Source organism: Cataglyphis hispanica, chromosome 18, assembly GCF_021464435.1.
Source record: "Cataglyphis hispanica isolate Lineage 1 chromosome 18, ULB_Chis1_1.0, whole genome shotgun sequence".
In the NCBI taxonomy this organism is placed as follows: Eukaryota; Metazoa; Arthropoda; class Insecta; order Hymenoptera; family Formicidae; genus Cataglyphis; species Cataglyphis hispanica.
In genome coordinates, this window is record NC_065971.1 from 517731 (window position 1) to 540215 (window position 22485).

The 22485-nt window shown below is 36.5% G+C and overlaps 1 protein-coding gene across 2 annotated transcripts in view; it reads left to right on the plus strand.

Moving 5' to 3' along the window:
• The window catches only part of LOC126856440 (hemicentin-2-like), a 93172-nt gene that overhangs the window by 34852 nt on the left and 35835 nt on the right, over positions 1 to 22485 (plus strand). For both annotated transcript variants that reach the window (XM_050604926.1, XM_050604927.1), the window contains exon 3: positions 20852 to 20978. In XM_050604926.1, coding sequence (XP_050460883.1) covers positions 20852 to 20978 — 127 coding nt within the window. The remainder of the gene's footprint in view (positions 1 to 20851; positions 20979 to 22485) is intronic.

Here is a 22485-nt window from a genome sequence, read left to right on the forward strand (position 1 = left end):
TGGCGATTCATACAAGTTGATTAACATACTATGAGGATGCCGCAGGCTGAGAGAGAGAGAACTGCGCGTTTAAATATTGCTTTGTGTGGTAAAGCGAAGAATAATGAGTGCCTGGCCGTTCATTACAGGTCCGCATTACGGAGATTGATTATGCTTTACGATGTGGATTCGTAAGGGTTACCGATACCGCATTTACACGCCACCGTAATACACGTATTACGCTAACTTATTACCATATGAAGTCTCTCTTTTGACGATTTAATCGAATTTTTATATTATTTTTATATCACATGTACGTTGCATAAGTGCACGCATATACATTTTAAAAACAATTAATATTTCAAGAGAAATTTTTAATCTTACTTTTAATTATTTGTTACTTATTTTCTTATGATTTATTTATTGTAACATTTAACTAACATACTTAACTTTTATTGCACTGTATAAAAATCTATTAATAATTATTATGAGTGTTACTTACGGCTCTTATGGCATATAAGTTTATTATTTTGTGATATAAAATAATAAATGGAAGAATGTGTTGCGTGGAATTTTGAAAAACAGATTTTTCCAACTCTATTTTTTTATCATGTTCAAGTGGTGCAAACATTTTCTAACATCGTTTCTCAGTGGGGTCATCTTTTATTCCTATCTCGTATCAAAGAAGTTTATGAAGCATCGCGTATCCGACACCGGAAGGAAGCAACTGTCTTCGGGAATGATGAATCACCGAAAATCTACAGGAGGATAATTCAGGTTGCATCAACCCTTGCCATCCTTGCGAAAATTCCGCAGCTTCCCTTCGAGCTTCACGATAACGACGTGCCAGGGAAGTTGTTTATTAGCGATTGACGTTTCGATATCCCGTTATATAAATAGCTAATATCAAGCGTTAAAGCGTTGATTATAAAAGCTCAACAATCTATATATGATACAAATGATAAGTTCAAAAAAATATTTTTCGTTTTAATCTCTTTATATGTACCTACACAGTTTCTTATTTTGTAATAATATATTTATTGCAATTTTGTAAAATTATTTATATGTACTACGTATTTTTTTTGTCCCGCTAATTAGACGGCAATAAAGTCATTTGAAATAGAGAAAGGGTGACGTTGGCTTCGTTATGAACGAGTCTGTAAAACGCGTCGGCACCAAGAGGATCGACGGAAAACGGTAAGGACCATCCTGGGAACGCTTCGTCATCTCTGATAATTTTCGTGGATCTCCAGTCTCCACGAAAATCCCTTGGCTTCTCCAACCCCAACGAAAACTACCCCATTGCACAGTTATCTCGGGCCCTTCTAGCATGATCAGACACTTTGCCTACCGCGGTCCAACGTTTTGCCGGCAGGCAAAAAGAGGAAACGGAACGCCATGAAAGACCGAAGATTAAAAATTCTCCGTCCCGATAAGACCAATTTTTCAATTCTTTTTTAACTCTACGCGGCAGATATTTATAACGCACAATAATCCTTTCTTCGTTAAAATCGATAGAGAATCCCTTTTTACCTGGCTAGTCTCTCGCGCTTTTAATTATGCACTTTTCATGATCACGAAAACTTAAATAGCATATCCTGCGAGTTATATCAAGAAATAAATTATGGAAAAATACTATGAAAATAAATTTTTAACACACCGCAAATCATATTTGCAGCATCCGGTTAAAATAGATTAAAATAGATTAACTTTCACGAACATTTATATTTCACTAAAATTTAAGCCGTTTTCAAAATATAATATTTAAATATGCGTATTCGACAGATCTGATCTGTCTGCGTCCAAAACTAAATTTGGTCTATTTCAGAACTCTATATTTGCTTCATGTGATGTAGATTATCACATAGAATAAAATTTAATTAAAATTTAATTAAAATTTCTCGATATTATTTAATATTTTAGATGGTAGAATAATTTTTCAAATAAATATTAAATAAAAATAACATATATATTAAACTGGTTGGAAATAAAATAACTTTTAAAAAGAATTATATAAGAAATTAAATCGAATTCTACAAGAAAAATTGTTATTAGAATAATTATAATTCACATCAACTATTTAAATCAATTGAAAACTCGGTGCACTGTGTATTAAATCAATTTTAATTTCATATAATAATATAAATATATCTTTATGCTCGCGTGCGCAAATGCTATATGCAATGCGAGATAAAAATTACAAGTTACCTATGCGATAGAAAAACGTTCAGAGTGGATAAGGGCGGAAAAAAGATCGATCGTACTTCCGGCATACCATAGACACTTCAACTGCCGTGTATCGCTTTTTCTTTCGCCGGGCAAAGGGTTCAATGAAAAATCACTGCGCGAACCTGAAGCCCGCGGCGAAACATAAATTTTAAAGCGGCCCGATAGAGGGTCGGCGCTGTTTATCAAGGCTTTTTCACCTTCCGGAAGTAAGGGACCGGAGATCTATTAATTTCGGCGCAACGATTCACTAACTTGCGCTAGCATCCCCATAAGGTCGACGGCGGAAAAGACTTCGTTCTATAACTTTTTGGGAAGTACTCGCTATCGTGGTTTACATTATATTACAGAGGTACTCACTAGAGCATTTTGCGCATTCATTTCATGAACGCACGAGTCATGTTATTAATCGAAAGAGCGAACTCCATTTGTTTTTGCGCGGCTCCATTTCACGAAAGCGTACATCATTATCCATTGAATGCAATATCGACGCAATTGTCGATAGTATCAATAACCAATTAACGCCACAGCGAATTACGGACGCTGGTGGTAAAATATTCTTGAAAAGTTTATTATTTTTTGTTTATATCGATTATAATTGGTTCTCCCCTTGTGAATAAACTACAAAGATATTAAGCGCAAAATATTCAGCCCGTTTTATTTTTTATACAATTCAACAACATATGCATGGCTAAAGACTCGCGTAGCATTTTGCTCTATTCATAATTCATAAATTTGTATACTAAGGCTACGTTCCAAAACATACTCTCCGAACAAAATTTTATTCAATAATGTTTCAAAACTTTTTTTAACGTTTTTAATTTGTTCTAGGCCAGCCAATTTTACACAGTTTTGGAATATAGTCTTGATGTCGAAATTTTACTCAATCGGAAAGAAAGGAGAAATTAGTCAATATCGAAGCGGCTCAAATATATCGATACGACGTTGCCGATATTAATAATTTTACGAAAAATAAGAGATGAAAGGGAAGAGATGATAACTGATCGAGAGAAGGATGTATAGAAACGGCATTTTCTATGAAAAATGTGGTAATATATAAATACAATTTGTGTTCTAAAAGGTTTATGCGGTTATTGTTTTGATTCTCTAATGACTATATGTTAAGTGAAAGTGTGAATTAGTGATAGCCAAAAAATGAAAAATCAGATTCAATGAAATTGAAACTGAAATAAGGTCTTGTTAATTTTACAGAATTTTATGAATTCCTTTTTAATAAGATTTCGTGATCTTAAAATGATAAACCGTTGTGCATATATGGAGAACATATACCCGAAGATACACGGGATTTAACTTCCGTCTGGTTTATCATTTATGCACGCGATATCCCGCGAGGTTAAAACATCGAATATTTTATAAAAAAACTTCATATTCAAATATCGTGTGTAATATTGGCTAAATAAATTTACAGTTAATGCTCTCTCGATAAATGACTAGCATTAAACTATTTCCAACAATTTCATATATATATTAATCCTGTTAATTTAATTCTGCACAAATAAATTGGATATTATTTGTAGTCAAATCTAATATAATGTATAATTAAATTATATTGCATTACATTTGCCGAATGTGCTCGTTTATTAATGCGCAATGAATACGGATATATAGAGAAAGAATAAAAGATATTATATATTTCTTTTTATTTATTTATGCGGATATATTTTTCAAACATCGCATATATTTTTCGATTTATTGTTAAAAGAAGCAATAGAACACACATAAATTAAATGAGAAAAATAATTTAGTTAGTTATTGACTGCGTCAATTATTGACTTGTGCATGTTAATTATTTGCTTGGTTAATTAATTATGCAACTTTAATTTTATCCATTCAATATAAAATTTAAAAAATAAAATTTTTTCTTGTTATGCTTTAAAGTGCAAACTTCTGCAGAATTTTAAAAAAATTGAATTTTCTTTACTAATAACAATTTTGCTCGCAATACATTTATGGCATTACGTTTATTTTTATCAATAATTATACCACAAAATTCAGCAAAATAAATCATTCCCGCAGCGTTAGGCGCAAGGGATCGAAGTTGCGTGACAGTAATAGTAACAGATGTTGCGCCAAAGTACGTACATTATAATTAGGTGTGCAATCTAGTAGCGGAACTAAATGGAACACTATCTAGTATTTCCTTGTCGAAGTTTTGGAGCCGGAATTTCCGCCAAAATTACCAAATTTGTGAAACGTGCTGGCTTAAAATATCTTGTCGGCGTTTCGCGTGATGTCGCCCGCAGGATTCCAAAAGGGCGAGAGAAAGGGGGGGGGAGGAGGAGGAGGAGGAGGGAAGAAGCCGCGGATAAGTTTATACACGTCTTCGGAGTTTAGGAAACTCAGGATGTTCGTTCATTCAATTTGATTAGACTGTTAGAAACTTACTTTTGACAGAAGCTGTTGTATATATGTCCTGATATGTGATAATATGTGCGGTGATAATATGTGAAGCGAGACAGTCTGCAGCCGAATTTCATTGAAAATTGTAATTAAATAATCAAATGTACGCGCGCATATAGTAAGTTATTGAGAGACGAGGAAAGCAAAGAGCAAGTGTTCCACGTAGAATGCAAATCATGTTGAGATATTGGGAAGTTCTTTATGCGAAAGAATTTCAATTTAGTCAAACTTTGATAACAGCAGAAACGCCAAACCCGGTTTTGCGCCCCAATGTCTGGCCGCGGATGGACAGTTCAGACAAGGAGAAGAACCTATCTCTCTTTAAACGGCTTAATGGTCCGATTTATAAGATATTGATTCATCCTTAGTCCTTTACGTGCATTTAAAAGTATATAGAGAAAAGCTCTTCACTTTGGTCAGAAATATGGATCGACAATAATCCGGATGTTCGGATATTTGCGGCACACTTTCGTGTTCTCGTTCCTTCGATGAGGATCAAACTTGCTTTTAAGGGATATTCGTCTCTTGCTCCAGTGATTTTGCGTCCCTTTGGTACACTCTTCCCTTAGAATCCCATTTTGTCTCTAGATGCGCTGAGTTCTCTTCCAGGAGGTGATGCGGCTCCTGGTAGCTGAGGTGGTAAATTAACAATTAAACTGTAACAAGATTTTCAGACGTCTACCTACAGGAAATTCAACGCCGACCACCGTCGTGTCCTTCCGAGGGCTAGCTAGGTTCCGTGGATAATTAAACGCAACCGGTATGACCGACGTATGTCCTCCCTCTCCCATCGCTTCCGCTACCTTAACCACGTCCACCCGGTCACGGCGGGCACAACAGTTCGACTTCTGGAAATTGGAAGCCCGTAATTTATGGCGGTAGCTGAGGAGAGAGGACAGTTGGATTAATGCCCGATTTCCGGACATCTCGAGCGAAGATTGGCCGTATGCTCGTTCAATGAGCTGACTTGATTTCCGAAAATAAACGACACACTTGTCTGTTGAGCTGATACGCTCACTTTGGCATAATCGAATGAAATATATACGAAACTTTATTGTTATATTGTTACTAATTAGTTATTTTATTCGGATAAATATCTCTTTTTTTTAGAAGATATAAAAATCTTCAATTAAAATGTCTATCTATATATTTTTTATAATACCCAGAAATAATACACACGCATTCAAAAAGCTTTCAAAAAGTTTATACATTAATTTATAATAAAAATATGTATATAATAACATACGCGTATGTTTCAAATTGTAATAAAAAAAATTAATGAGAATAATACTATCATTACATTGTTCTCGTAACTAACCAACTTTTCGCATTAATCAAATCATTAGCCGTCGTATTTATGTTAAAAATGAACTTTTCTTTTATATGTTCAATTCAATACGAGCTAAAAATGTTTAATCATAAAAATTAGAAAAAATTGTAATTTTACGTACAATTGTACGCTTTCATTTACTTTGTCACACAATGCTGAAGTTATTTTTATATTTTTGCACAAATTAAAAAATTTCTCATTATTTTATACAATATTGTAAAATAAAATAATGAAAAATTTTTATGATTTGCATCAAACATATATATTTTATAATTTATGTTAAAGTAATTGTCTATTTCTTCATGTTTTATTGATTTTCACTCGGTTGATCATTTAGCCAACGGTATTCAGTCGTATTTTCGGAGATCGTACTCATCACGTACGCAAGAGTTAATGGATCCAAAGAATCTAATGGCAACCGCGTTAGCTCGAAACGTGTCTCTATTTACGGTGTAAAACATAGTGACCCCGGCACACATCCTCTCTTTTCACATTATTCCTTTTCTCTTTTCCTCGGTCAAAGAAAGGGTCGCACTTCACTTTTATGAGAAGAGTAAAGGGCGCTCATGGTCCATTTCGTGGATCCTTGCCGACGCGATAGCTTCTTTGTCGCGACTTCTATCTCCAGTGATAGAATTAAACGTTGTTCCTCGAAGGAGACTCCCGTTAAGTGTGTAGCTCCTGAATTTTGCGGTGCAGCCTTTGCAATATTTCTGCATATACATGGCGCGCCAGACTACAATTTTTTAACATCATTTACGGTATTAAACGCATCCACGCGTTTCTGCACCGTAATTGTGGTTTCTCGTTACGCTGTTATAACGACGTTCATAATACCACCTCGTAAAAAAAGTGCGTCATATCTTTGTAGACGCACATTCATAATAATAACAATTAGCGCTTCCTGATTAAACGAGCATGCCGCGCAATGCCTTACGCGCAAAATTAAGTTTAATACGCAAATTCGTTCCCCTTTTCCTCCGGCAATGCGAAAAAATCTGCGAGTCCATTTTTATATTATTATATTATTATATTTTATATTATTATATTATTATATTATTATATTTCGAGAAATATATACGGTTTTATACGATCGATAATAGATTAATTGAATCTGTAAAAAAAAAAAAATATGAGACTGTAATTCAGAGATATCATGGCCCATCATCGGCAAAGCACTTTGTCATAGAATTCGACATGAGTGCAAAATACAAACATGATTCTCAGTCTCTTGACCAATATAAGGGTCCTCAATTTATTTGCGTGCAACTCGTACGCGGATCTTCGATCGGACAATTTCTAAGGGAAACCAAGTGGTATGCTGCGGGCTCCCTCAGGGGTTAAGCCCCCGGACCTAAATCAATTCCCGTTTGACAAATCTTCGGACGATGCCGGACGACGGCAGATATTTCATTGGCCGTACAATTTCGCTACCATGTGCACTATAGCATCGGCCACACGAGTTTTAGAATCCAACTGATTGGAACATCGTAGTGAATAAATCTTTATTTTATAAGAAAGACAGTTTCCAACATTCTATCAAGTCCGAATATTTTTTCGATATAAAAAAAGTTATGTCTGCATTGTATAAAGTCATGGACCAAAAAGTCGATGAATAATATAACAAGAAATATATAAGTAGAGAAGCAAATTTTTAAAGCGAGTAAAAGAGATAAATGATCGGTGCTATAATCTTCTTAGTCGTATTCTTTGCAGAAATTTATTACAGAAATAATGCGAATATAAAGAGCGAAACTTTCTGGAAGTATTCATAGAAAAATATGAAAAGATGACATATGAAAAGATGAAATATGGAAAGATTCTGCAAAACTGAAAGTGCTGCTAGAAACCAGAAATGTCGTATTACAACGAAAGAGGAAACGTTTTGTGCAAGAAAGGAAGGGACGTAAAACAAATATTACGAAACGTATTAGTTCAGTTCAGCAAACTGGTGAGATGATAACGAAATTATCTATGCGACAATGTTTCGTCCGTTTAAACGCGGAATTGGTCGACCGTGGCTTTTCAATATAATTTGTATTAGCTTTATTACGTTATATTAATATGAACAAAGACATATGGAAAATAATTCAAGAGAGTTAATTTTATTTTGAGTTAATGAAAAAATATCAAATATTATACTTTTAATCTTAACGTTCCCATACAACGATTTTCTACACTTAGTAAAGTATTAAAAAAAAAAAAAAAAAAAAACATTTTTGCGTTAAATTATAATTTTTTATTACATTAGAAAAAAATAATATCTAAAAAGGCTTCCGTTCGTGATTGCAGTTACGGAAGCAATTACGGTTTTCGATTAACTCTATCCAATTCGTACTATCTAGTTCCTTGAAACAATACGGCTTAAGGACGAATTTCCATCCGCGTCGTTGCATTCACTGTAATGAGATTGATCATCAAAATGGGGACAGGCTTAGCATCCATATCATGCTCTCAAAACTTTATTGAACCGTACTGGTCACATACCGTATTATCGGCTGTGAAATAAACAATAAGATAACAAAAGTGATATATCTGACGAATCATATTTTGGAAATGCAAAAATGTTTCGCATTGTGCATTCCAAATTATTTCACTATACGCTGATAAGGTCAAAGTATTTTACCGCCGTTCAGTGACGTTGTTTAAATATCATATTTCCGTTTATTCTACAATGCCTCGTTAATAAATTTCCGTATACACGTGTTCTCAGTTTAGATATTCACAAAGCCGATTAAGGCGAAACTGTATAATCGTATTACAATTTGATTTTCAGATTGAATAATTTCCATTCCCTGCCGTGGCACGATCCACATATCAATCAATGGCATTGATAAAAGTTTAAGCTCGTTCCTGTGAAGCGCCGAGTCGTTAACGAATATATTTTATTCAATCTGATGTCAGAAATGATAAACGAAATAAATTAAATAACTAGATCACATTTGCGCACTGTCGACACTTGATTGAATCATTTAATAGTATCGACACGAGTCATCTCTGGTTCGCAAAATTTAATATTTGCCCAACGTCAAACATTTTCCAATAATAACGATTTTAAAATAAGGATTATAAACGGTATGTCGTGATATGTCAGCCGTTACGCTGAATCGGTATCGTCTTAACATAATTATTTTTATTTAATATTAAAGTACATATATTAAAAATTATTATTATATGTTATTATTATTATTATTATTAACACGAAACCGCGCATACAATTCGACCATACAATTCGGAAATTTAAGGATGATGGCGAGAATTTGACATATCTATTAATCAACCGCCGTAGCAATCAACGCGACGATCCGATTCCTGAATTTCTCCAGCATTCCTGTGATTTAGATCATAACAAGTGTATCGTATCGTTATTCGCCCCGATCACGTTCCAGTCCACGATAATACACGCCAGAAACTTGGACAGATTTGTCAGCATCGCGAATACATACTCCGGGTTCATCGCAATATCTAATTTCGATATTCGCGTCGGAAGCCGCATTGTTCTAGAAACTCCCGGTGTTGTGCAATTACAATTACTCGGCGCAAGCTTACAATGTTGTCTCGGATTACTCGATATAGTATCGAACGGTGGGTTGCTTGGCTTCGTTTTGAATACGTCTCGAATGCCGAAATACGCCGAAAGTTTCCAAGACGAAATCGCGGAATTAGGCGACGACCGAGAGGGCTTATGAAGGTTCGGCGGCATCCACTTCAATGCGAGTGCATTAAAACGAACTTTTGCAGCGGAAGGATCGCACGAGAGGGTAAGTCAGTGGAGTCTTTCAAGTTACGCACGATCGATGATAATGGACTATTTAATCCGCGCGTTCCTCTTTTCTTTTCTTTTTTTATTTTTCCTATCACACTCTGCTTCACTCTTTTTCTCATTCAGTCTCTCTCACTTATTGTGTCTCAAAAGTTATTCTTTTATTTTTCAACTTACTATCAACTGAGAGAATCTGTATCGTCATCTCTTTATATCTCATTCGCGCGTTCGGCCGCTTAAAATTTTCCTTTGAGAATTATACTCGCGCTTCATCCGTTCGATCAAAGAGTAATGAGCGTCGCAGTGCCTGAACGGATCCCGGAGTAGAGATAGAAGGATCTGTTAATTAGGTAATCCGAGACTCCGGGCCGAATCGATACTGGATATCGCGCTGGAGGTTTAACTACCAATAAATCGCAGAATACCTACCTGCATTGAATTGTTTCTTTATTAATTAAAATGTAATTTTTGCAAACATTTGACATAACGATTTTTTTATGATATATTTCTTTTTTTTTTTTTCTTTTTGTACGTTATTATACAATTTATAGTGAAATAGCTATAACGTTTATGCGATTTTCTATCAAACTCGTTCGAAAAAATATTTGAAAAATTTATATATAAAAACTGAATTACAAATTAATTTTAAAATAAGGCGATTTTGCTTTTCTTTGGTAATATTTTATGGGAATGTTATATGCTCTCTTAGTTAGTTAATATAAGTGCTGTGTATACAAAATATTCTACAATAAATTGCATTTTAAAAACACACGATATTTTTTACGAAAATATATTGCGTTGATTTTTTTCTTAACTAATACAATCAACATTTATTTTGCAATGCTAGTCAATTAACAAAACTTTTGTTGTGATTTCTTCGTAAAACCATAATGTCCATGTTACTTGCACATATGAGCCTTTCAATCTGCGCAATAATTTGTAAGAAAATTGAAGTCAATCTCTGACTGCCGTACACTTTAGTCTTCGCCAGTATTTTTGTCAGTGGCAAGACTATACCCATAGTGCGGAATTATACGGTAATTTCGAACGGCGTCTTAGCCGATGCCCTATTTCCGTTCCAAGAAGTAATCTCGAGCCGGATAACACGTCGTACCCGTTCGTACGCCGGAAAACCCTCTTTCGGGATACGCGGAAGGTATATACCGAAAGCTCCTGCTAGTTTACTGCCACGTGATTTCAGACTTCCCTGCCCGTTCATGTTCGCTATGGTATATCACGTTCTCCTTTTTTTTTATTCTCTCTGTCCTCATTAGCCTTACTTTTTCGACTTTTTTTTTTCTTTTCATTGCAAATTTAAACGAGAAAAAAAAAATATGTGAAATGACAGGAGCAATGTTCGTGTAATCGAAATGATTTTATAATAATAAAATTGCCGATGATAATAATAAAGTTATTTAAAAAAAATTTATTTTTCAAAAATATCGCAATTATTTAAATTTCATCCAATAACACACATATTTCTCGGATTTATTTACTCTAATTGCAATATTTATTAAAAAAATAATTTGAAGTCCTCCACTTAGCTTATCAAATAACAAGATGCAAGATGTGTAAATTAAAATATTTTGATATATTTTAACAACACGTAGCAGGGCTATTGAGGAATCGCCGCCGGATACCTGAACTGCATCGAAAGTTTGCACGAATAAATATTCACAACATGCGTCGCGATACTCGCCGCTGAACACAATAACTCATCAGTATAGCTGCTCCTGTATTGGAAAACTCTTTCGGACGGATAAATACCGGCATATTGCCGAATACGAGATAACGCAGCATCCAAGTCCGTGCTATGCATTTAGGACGGTCTCTGCTTGTGAAAGGATCTTTAAAGCTTGCCAATGCACCACGAGAAACCTTCTTTCCTCCGTTCAGTCTTTTTCTCTCAGTCAGGACGTTCTTTTAACGGAAGTAAATAAGTAATAGGATACAAAGAACGGTTGGAAACTTTATCGAAGAAGCACTCAAATCTGTCTTCTCCTCCCTGGAAAGCGGGTTTCTGTAGAACAATGTCCACGGGAAAGCAGCAGCTTTGAAGCTCGACTGGAGGGTTTGACTACACAAAAAAATCCAACAGATATATCTCTGTGCTTTCTTATAATAGCGCCCGTGGCGCTCATTTTTATCCCGAGTTTGCCGACTCCAGAAGTTACTGCGTTACGCAATTACCGAATTTCACTTTTCTTCCTAAATTGCGTCATATTATTAACAAATGACCAAGTATATCAAAGTGCAGTGTCTCATAAAAAAAAAATATATACAACGAGAAGTAAATCTTGTCATAATGATTATTTAGAGCATAATAATGTTTTCATTCTTTAATTAGACAAAGAATAAGAATTATATTCCGTATCGGAAATACACGCAAATCTCTCCCGAAAATTCGGAAAATTCTAGCAGCAACGAGAAAGATTTTGGCAATGTCCCACGTTAAGAATATTGTCAGAATCGCCATTAGAAGACACAAGAAACCGGGAGGAATGCGGCGGAATGTATAGGAAGGTGAGATAGACATTGAATAGACGAAGGAAATAAGAAAAAGAAGGATAGATAGAGGCACATGGTGCCGAGTTCGAAAGTGGCCGCTGATACTGCTGGATATCCGGACGAGATATCCACGATGGGAAGGGTGGCGAGCCGCGAGGATGGCACGGGGATGGAATGCGGGGGGCGAAAATAGGAGCCGCCTGTTTCCGCGGCTTCTTCCTTTCTCGAGGGTCAGAGAGAGACACACACGCCAACACATATATACGCACACACACATATACACAGTGTAGGCGAGAGGAAGCAAGCGGGGAAAACTTGGCACGCGTCTGGCATACGGGACTGCCCGTTAAAACCTGCGAGGGTAGACACCAAATGCTATTCCGCACACGGCTTTCACGCTCCGCGGCACATACTCCGTGTCTGGGAAAAATAGAAACAAGAGAAAGAGATTATATGGGGGAAAGGGGAGAAAGCAAGAGCGGGATGAGGCGCTTCGCTAGCCGATAGAGCTCCACTGCCACGGTCGTTTAGCACGTTCTTGAGCTTGGCGCGAAAATTGGAAAGCATCGAGCACGATGGTGCGAGCTTTCGTCGTAATTTTAAATGGGCGCCTAGAACCGGTGTGCACCCTCGACGTATCGCCTGCACCCTGTCTTTTCATTTTCTCCGACGAAACGTGCGCGCCCCCTTTTTCGACTTACAGCGCAGTGTGTGTCGTATCGAGCAACATACGCGCTCGCAAACGCATAGCTATATACGAATTTACCTCATGGGATTTTATTTGCAGTCAATTTTATTTTGCCAGGTAACCAATTCGAAACTCCATCGTTGTTGCATAATATATCGCGAGTCGCGATAATTTCTCCAGCGAGTTGATAGTCATTTTATCCGCGAACAAACAGAACGCTATAATTTATATCGCGATACCAATCTCATCGCGTAATTTTATTTCCTCGTACCAATTTTTACACAAGCTAGGTATCTCCTCTCTCGTTTCGTTTTATGTAATCGATTATTTTATAAATTTACTTTGAGATACTACATCGCGTCGTACTTATATAATTATCGATATTTGCCTTCGAGTAAATGTATTTGATTTAATAAAGAATTTATACGTAATGCATAAATAAGATAACCGGCGTTACGTACGATTGCTGCGACAATTCTCCGAGCAAAATCTCTCGTTCAAAGGAAGCCATAAAATCGTTGACTGCTTTTCTCGCGAATCTGGTCATTTTTTGATACATTTTTTTGCCGCGCGATCGGTAATTATTACCTGCAACTCCTCCGTCGCCGCAGCCGACAAAGTGATTTTACCTTCTTTCGCTTCGCTTATAACGAGCATCGAGACTCCCGATAATTGCGGGATGTTCGGTCACGGTAATTGCGCCCGCCGCTGTTTGTATTTATTTCTCCCCGCGTTTGATCGGTCGTCCATCGAACAATCGTGTGTGTGTGTGTGTGTGTGTGCAATGACGATTATTTAGTAATCTATAAATCACAAGGTAGAAACGACGAGACCCGACATTAGGCGCCAGAAAATTATTTGCCGTTCGACAGGGCTTTAGCACCGTGCAATAATTGAGATAGCGCGGCTGTTTATTTTCCTCTCGCTTCTTGATCGGTGAAACAGCTGGCCGCTCGCCCTGACGATATCACGACTGTAAATTACAATTCTGCGTGTTTGTTAAAAGTATACTAAGAATACCGTGGGAGCACACCGAGACCTGCCATTTATTTTAGAATTTCATTCGTTTTTTTTTTTTTTTTTATTATTTATCGTTGCACGCAATCGCCTTTCCTCTCTTACTCGCCCGTATATTTTTCAATGCAAGTGTACTATGAGATACCTTATAGCGCGTGAATCAGAAACGTTACAGCTTTGGGGGGCGCAATAGAAGCAACATAATTCACACCCCGCACATTGCGAGAGATGCTGAGATTACAGGTTCCGCAAAGTCACGCTTTCATGGGAAAATATTTCGGTACCGATATCCGATATTTTTCAAAGTGTGTGCCCGGGTGCGATACGGTATGCCAGTACTCGACTTTAATGCACAACGTCCGTGATCGTCGAGCTAAGGCAGAATCAGGTTGACCGACATGCAAGTCATTACTCCCGCACGATCGAGATTATTTTTTTTTTTCGCCACTTAGTGCCACTAGAGGACCATAAAATCATATCGCGTTCCTGTATCGTGTATAGGCCGTCACTCGTAAAAAACAAAGTGCAGCACGAAAAAAATCGTAAAAAAAAAAAATAGACACAGTTTCACATGTGTTTCGTCATCAAATTTTTTACAACGTTTCGTGAAGGAAATATATATTTTGAGAATGTCTATGTATTTTTTTTTAACATTATGTTTGCGTAAAAGCATATTACTCGAAATAAAACGTCAATGTACGAAATCGGTAGATTACGAAACAAATATATTCTAATTAGTTTATTGTATAACACAGAGCTTAATGAGAAAAAAAAAGACTAATTCAAGCGAAATAATTCAAAGTGACATGTATTCGCGATTTTTTTTTTTCGCCCTAATATCGCGATAACAGGACAGCGGCGTGAAACATAGCTGTACAAAACGCGAGCAATAAAAACGTGTCAACCTTTAATTACGGCGCTTTTTTACATGACGATTTTTATCGCTCTTTTTATTCTATGATTCGAGTAATACGTAGGATTTTTGAGATACGATCGCGATATGCACCGTTTCGTATATGAAGCTCGTGTATCTCTTGTGCGCATAATATATAATATATGTATACATATATGCTATAACTCATAAGAGAGATTAATGTCTCCGGCGAAACTCGAGAACTGTAAAGCTCCGCTACAGAACTATCATGTTCTATGCGAAAGCTGTTACTCGCGAAGGAAACAGACGCAAGGATCGTGATGCGACTATAGAGCGTCATAAAGAGGAGTTTAAAGCATGGCAACTCTACGAAGAAAACACAAGATTTCTTATTGCGACCAAATATGCGCCATCGAGAGGGGCTCCGGTTACAATGATTTTTTGAAAATACGTTCTGCGTAAATATGCGGGGCGAAAGCGCACTTTAGTGCCGTGAATTTTTACGATCATCTACAAAATCTACATATATCCGCGGTCGTGCGCGAACGACAAAATGGAACTTCTTTGTTTGCGCATCCATTTCGACCATCGAGTCGTAACGTCTGCACTGCAAACAGCTTATACACGTTTTTATATTGCACCATTATATTATCCTATAAAGCGAGGACTCTGATATCTTACGCAATGTACATTTCTTTACAACACCAGGAAATTCATGCGATTTAATAATTCAGCCTCTTGTTCAAATGAAAATAATAAACGTAATAGAAACATTAGCATATAAACAACTCTGAATATATTAAATTAAATTCTTAAAAAATTCTCAAACAATTTAAAATTTCTATAATTGTAAATATTGATATAATACATATTTTGTGTTAGCTGTATCGATCTTCATTTATAAGATTTACTCGTTTTACTGCAAAAGTTTAATTTTATCGCATGTTACATTATATTATGTGTTGTAGCCAAAAGCCTCTATAAATAATAATATTATGACAATTCACGCGATTACTTAAAGGCTGAGCCAAATTTATTTTTCGAACAGAATACATAAGTAGATTATCATCGGCTTAGTCGGTTGCTAATAAATAATTTGCTATCACGATTCCTTGTAAATCGGCTTTATTCCATTGTAGTTGAAATAAATTCGTAATATACATAATCTCTTTCTAACATAAAATTTGCCGTTCTATAAAAATTATGATAATCGATTGCAAATATTTTTTTAAATTTTTATAATAAAAGTAGATTATAATATTAAAGTAAGTTTAAAATAATGTCTAATATTAATGAAATAATCATTAAAAAAGGTAATATTTAAATTAACAAAATTACAAAATTGTGATAAAGAATAATAAGAGCTACGAACACTTGCACAGATTTTGATCATTTAAATTTTGGCAAATTGATTCTCTTGTCTTATGCTAAAATCGAATGTGTTACAAGTAAGTTATAATAGTTATTAATTAAAAGATATTAGTTTAAATTTGAATAAGCTGCTAGAATAAAACAGTTGAAATAAATTGACTTGATATAAGTTTTCAGAAATACGATGATCAGATTACAAAAGTTATAATTAATAAACATCGCGACATAATAATTGGTAATTATTGGACATTAAGCACGCAATTAATAAATAAATTCAATCCAATGCCGATTTATTTATTTCATTGGTAAATGGTTTTTTGATTTTGTTTCGGAGACATGATGATTTATCGTCAAGTCTATTAAGCAAGCGACTGACTCTATCGATTCTTACTTCATCGCACTGTCGACTTGAATAACGTTTTCCATCCGTAACGGTAACCGCTGCACGTACTTCAAACGGAGTAGACGGTCTACTTTAAAAATCGAAGCTCCGCGTACAATCTATCTGCAGCGCACGGAGCTATATAAAATTATGAATTATTCTCCCTCGTCGAATACTTTGTCGTCCAACCGGAATTACAATAACGACTGCTCTTATTTCCAAACTTCGCGCAAACTGTTGATTAGAGAATTCTTTATTATTTTAATAACTAGCCTCCATTTATATTCGTCTTTCTCTCCAGCGAGGAGTTTATTGGAAATAAACTTGTTGAAATATTTTCTACGTGTCATCCGTGATTTTGTTATTGGAAAAACAATTAAGAGCTACTGAAACAACTACACTGTCACCGTAGATACATGATTGATCGCATCTTGACGTTAATTGGAAATATCTACATGCTAGTTAAGAATATGACAAATGATTCTAACAAAGTTTATGGCTTCGTCAAACATTCGAAATGTATTTTTTACGCGCCGTATTGTCATACGGCTCACGCTGACCGAAAATCTCTTTCGACACCGTTTATTTAACTCTGAGTACATTTTCGTGTTTAAGGCCTATTATTGTTAATAACACGGGCATGTTTAATGTACAATCAAACTCGCATGCCCTTTCATTAAGTCGATCGCCCATGCTTATATAAATTATGGGCATACGCACTCCTCGAAGATAGAGACGAAAAAACTATATTATCATTTCATTAACCTTTTCGTTTTGACGTCTCATACGCATCATTTTCGTCAGACTATCCGTATGAATATTGCGTCAGATAATGACCGGTCATTCATTATTCCAACGAACAGCATCCACGTAATGCGATTAACGTTATTTGTTTGAAAGATTACCTCGTTTAGTTCGACTAAGTCGCCTCGAGCATCGTTTTTATTTCTGCAATATTTTTTTTATAGCTGTAAGTTCAAAGAAATGTACGGTTACACCAATACTCGTTTTATCATCGACTAATAATAGGAAAAAAAAAAACATACCCACACAACTCGAATAGCTAACCAATTTAATGGCGATTACTTAAATTAAATTTTGAATTCGTTATTTGAAAGAATGTTTTTAAACTTTACAAACACAATTTTTTATTTCTAAACATATCAAAAATCTGACACTGATTTTTTACGAGTTTTAATTTTCTTGTACATACGTGATCTTTTTTTAAATCTATCTGTTATCATCAAATACATACCAAAATATGCATTATTAAGAGATTTTATTGCAGGATTTATTTATATTATATTTATTTGTATTGTATATTACACTAACTACGCAATTTCTTTCTAGACTTATTTTTATTTTTCGCTCTTTGGCTCAGAATATATGGCTCTTCTCTGAATCTCTCATCGTTCGGTAACATATTGGCGACTATCAGTTGAGAAAAAATAGCAGCGTACGCATTGCTGTTGAAATAACGCTGTATTTCATTTTCCGATGGCAAGAGCGGTGCCATGAAGAAGGAAAAGGGAGAGGAGGAGAAAAAATAAAATCCGTTAAATTTACGTTACCAATAAAAAGAAAAATAAGCGTGGCATCCCGTGCGCGTTCATCCGAAGCAATCATCTTCGAGATCTTCAGGGCCCTCCCGTGCATTTCGTGAAAACCGGAAAAGATTACTTATTTATGGTTTCCCCGCGTACGGTATAGGAGAAAAAGACCAGGCTGTGTGTGTCCGCGTACGTTTGATGTTGCCTACCAATCGTCAAAGTTAAAGAGAGTGACCGCTGATGGATCCGTTTTCTACGTAGGAAGATTATTTATGAACCCTACGATTCTCCCTAACAGCGATCTGTACCGGGAGCGACGTGGGCGTTTGGGATTCATCACGAGCACAGATACGCGTCATGACTCGAGTATCTGTTCGCTAAGCAACGAAGCTAGAAACGCCAGCGGCGTACATGATGACGGTCGTTACGTGTCGAAATAAGAACTACGTTACACAGTAATAATGACCATAAAATAAGCGACAGATTGTACATTGATTGATTTGTAGGCGAGAAAGAGATGTTACGTGGATTTAACGAGCGCGTGTGGTTTATCGATCGATATGGGAAAAAAACATTCAAAATTATCTATGCGAGGCAATCGTGTGTTTTCCAGCGAATGACGATGTACTGCGAACTTTAACGCGGCAGCGCGGCAGTTATTCACGCTACAGGCAGCTTCCGCCCGGTTTATCAATTAGTCATTAATAATTTTCCTGCCTGTGACATTGTGTCGATGGTTTCATCCGTGATGTAAATTTTTCATGTCAACAGCATATATGCGCACGAATTATTCGGAGCCGTGTCATTTTTTCGAGAACGAGAAGTGCTCTGACATATTGATAATATTGTCACCACGACTATATTTTCCCTTCGTAAGTGCTAGCAAAAAGAAAAATGGAAAGAGAAAGAGAGAAAGAGAGAGAGAGAGAGAGAGAGAGAGAGAGAGGAGAGAGAATGCAATAAACTGTACAACTACAGCTATGACGGCTTAGAGCGTCGGGGATATCATCCACGCTAATACACTCGTGTTCGTGCTCGCCATCGTTGGCTATGTCGACAAAGAAGGAACGATTCGACCTCGGGGTGTCTTCCATTTTCTATGGTATCTCTCTCATCCCCCTTGAACTCGGAAAATGTATGATACGCCCACTCGCGGAGTTAAACTGCTATTTTTCTTGTGATAAATGAAATTGTTTTGCGCGCGGCGCTTGTCACGCTCGCGAACGTTTCGCGAGTTTGTGCCGAGAGCTTCCTCGAGTTTCCTTCCGAACTTCTCTCTTGGGATTAGATGAGATCGGAAGAATGTGCCCGTTTCGTAATAGGATCGTATCCCACAACAACGGCATCTTGATCGGATGAAACGCAATCGCGTATGATTGATAAGTGTCACATTGTTAAACGCACATCTCGTTGTATTAACCGATAATGAATTTTTACATACTTTATATTTTATATTATAATTTTGTATAGATTTTCTCTAGATAATGCTAGAAGCTAAAACAAAAAGTGAAAATATTTTGAAAAAAATCAGGAAAAGAAAATCAGGTAAATATTGATTTAATAATAAAAAATTATGACAGTAGGCTTGAAGCTTTGTTTGCCAATTAATAATATGGTAATGCGAAAAATAGTTTGATACTGTCAAAAATATCGATATAACCGAAAGCGCAAGGCAAAAAGGTCAACTAAGCATATGTTTGCTTATCGTGTTTCTCATATCGAGCGACCTATCATCGAAAGTGCCGGCTGGTATTCTAATTTCAGATTCAGAACATCAAGAGCGACCGCTCCGGACCCTTCGGCAAACACTTTGCACGTTCTCGCAATATCTTCGCGGAGCTCGAAGCGGAAGACACTGACTGCGCACGCCTTTGAACACGTCACTGGCGGACACGATCCGTTTTCCCGGCTACTTTCGCCCCATTTTCTCCCGCTTTTCGTGGAAGGTATCGGCGCTTTATAGCGCGATCACCAAAGTCCGTGGACTTTCGAGATTGGCCGTCGTGTTGCGATCGGATGTCAAGGACGGAACTCTAGCGTAGTGATCGATGAAATCACTGGTAGAGATCGCTCTTGAGGCACGACGTTCCCGTTCGAAGCGATCGAGATGCGACGTCAGATGCGACGTGAAACGTGTCGTCGTGGAAAGATAGTCTCTTAGAAAGAGAGAGAAAGAGAGATAGAAAAAAAAGGAGGAGATAGCTCATTAAAACACGATACCTTCATCTACATGTCTATAATCTAATCGCGTGGATAAAATCGACATCAAACCACCATCGTCTACGTCATCACGGAAAGGACCTTAAACTTAAATAGAAGTTTACCTTTAATCGTCAGCATGTACATCACTGCTAAATTCTCATCTAACGAGATCTAATTCTAGTGTTTTCTTGTTGGGAAAAACCATATTAGCGTTTTACCTGTCGCAATAATCATCGTGTCTTAGGTATCTTAAAAGCTCAAAGTGATTGATTACAGCATCCGTCAATCGTTTTTGCGAATTAAGCTACAGTTTTGTCTCGAAAATAAAGAAAAGTCTTGGAATTTATCATATTTCTACTGATATATTAAAATTTTAGAATATTAATAAAATGAATTGCTCATGAATTAATTATGGGATTTAATATTTTCAATTTATGATGATTCGGAATTAGGATCAATCGATTTAGAATATTGCGCATATTTGAAATTATAAAAAAAAATTTTCTATTATATATGTATCTATTTATTCCTTTGTTGCAGTACCGATTCTTGCCATTAATGGTGTAGTCGGAAACAAGGTGCAGCTCCCTTGCGACATCTCGTCTGATAACGATGAAGTCAACATGGTGCTTTGGTACAAGGAAGGCGGGTCTGAACCGATTTATAGGTGAGATTTTGAATAATTTAAAGCTAAAATGCACACACACACCCACATCTATACACATATATATATATATATATATATATATATATATATTTTATCTACGTTTTAAATTCTTAATATATGTAAAAAGAAACGCGTTGAGAAAAGATTTTTCTCGAATGTAAAAGCAGTGAAGACTTGTTCACGAATGCAAAAATCATCCATATCGTCTATAAAGTTCACTTTCTCGGAAGAAATCAAAAAGGAATAAGCGTAATGGTTCAGGTCCGGAAATTTCTCGCGTTATTTTCCGCGATGAAGTTCATTCGCTCTACTCGGTTCGCCGTTTCGCTTCCGCGGCCTGTGAAATTTTGCATATAGAATGGCCGCCCTGCTCACCGCCGGCAAAAGCAAGGAGAGACGGTGTCCCCTTCTTAAGAGAGAGGAGGGGGACTTTAGTATCCGACGGGTCATATTTAAGAAATGTAATAAGGTGTAAGATATGTACGGGGGGATGGCGATGCATCGTCTCGCGGTAAAGGCCGGGGGCGAAGAGGGTGCCGAGCTGGCACTCGGTTCGAGGGACGTCGTCCCGCTTGTTGTAAAGTCAGTTTAATCCTCGCCGCGACGAGGAACTTTAAATTTAAAGGCGCCCGACGTACTAAGGCGTCTTCCTCTCTCTTGTCCTCTCCGGCCTCCTCTCTTTCTCCCTCCCTTCCCCCTTGGCGTCGACTCCCTTCGCGGGACCTTTCGGAGTAAAATATTTATTGCGTGACATCGTGCTCGCTTATCGTACGCTAGACCGTTAAAAAAAGGAAACTCTGCGAGACTACGTGGGCATGATCGCGCGCACAGCCCTTTCTTAGATCCCCCTTTCTTGTGAATGTATTCAACATCTCGTTTGCGATACAGATAATCCGTATGACGTTTGAATCTCAGCTGTTTTACTTATTTAACTAATAAAAAAGAAACAGTTCTCTTTCATACTTTTATTTATTATATATATATATATATTAATTTTATATTAATATTAATTTTATCAGTTCAATAAAATTTTCGTTTTCTTGAAGATGATTGAATTTTTTCACGTCATCCATATTGGAGTTTGTTTAACTTTTCATTTATTTAAGGCGAGAGAGATAAGGAGAGTCAAACAATTGATTACGTTCTTCATAATATTTGATCGCGATTGCATTAGAGATCTTTGAGTTTCAATATTACTTTATAATATTGAGCACTCAGCGTCTCGATCGTACAAAACGATCGGTAATATTTACAATCTCTCGGGCGGTCTTCTCATTTTATCTATAATAGATAACACTTCGCAAAATCGAATCCACTCAATTCCCATTCTACGTTCTCTCTCTCTCAGGAAAGTTTCAAGACACTTAGAACCACCGAAGCGACCTGGTAAATTCTTTTCCTCGTGTGAGACTTTATAAAGTAATAGGTTTTTTAGCGAGTGCCCGACATAGTAGAAAATAATAGCTAAATAAAAGACACGTTTACTCTCGCAGAGATCTAAAGCGTT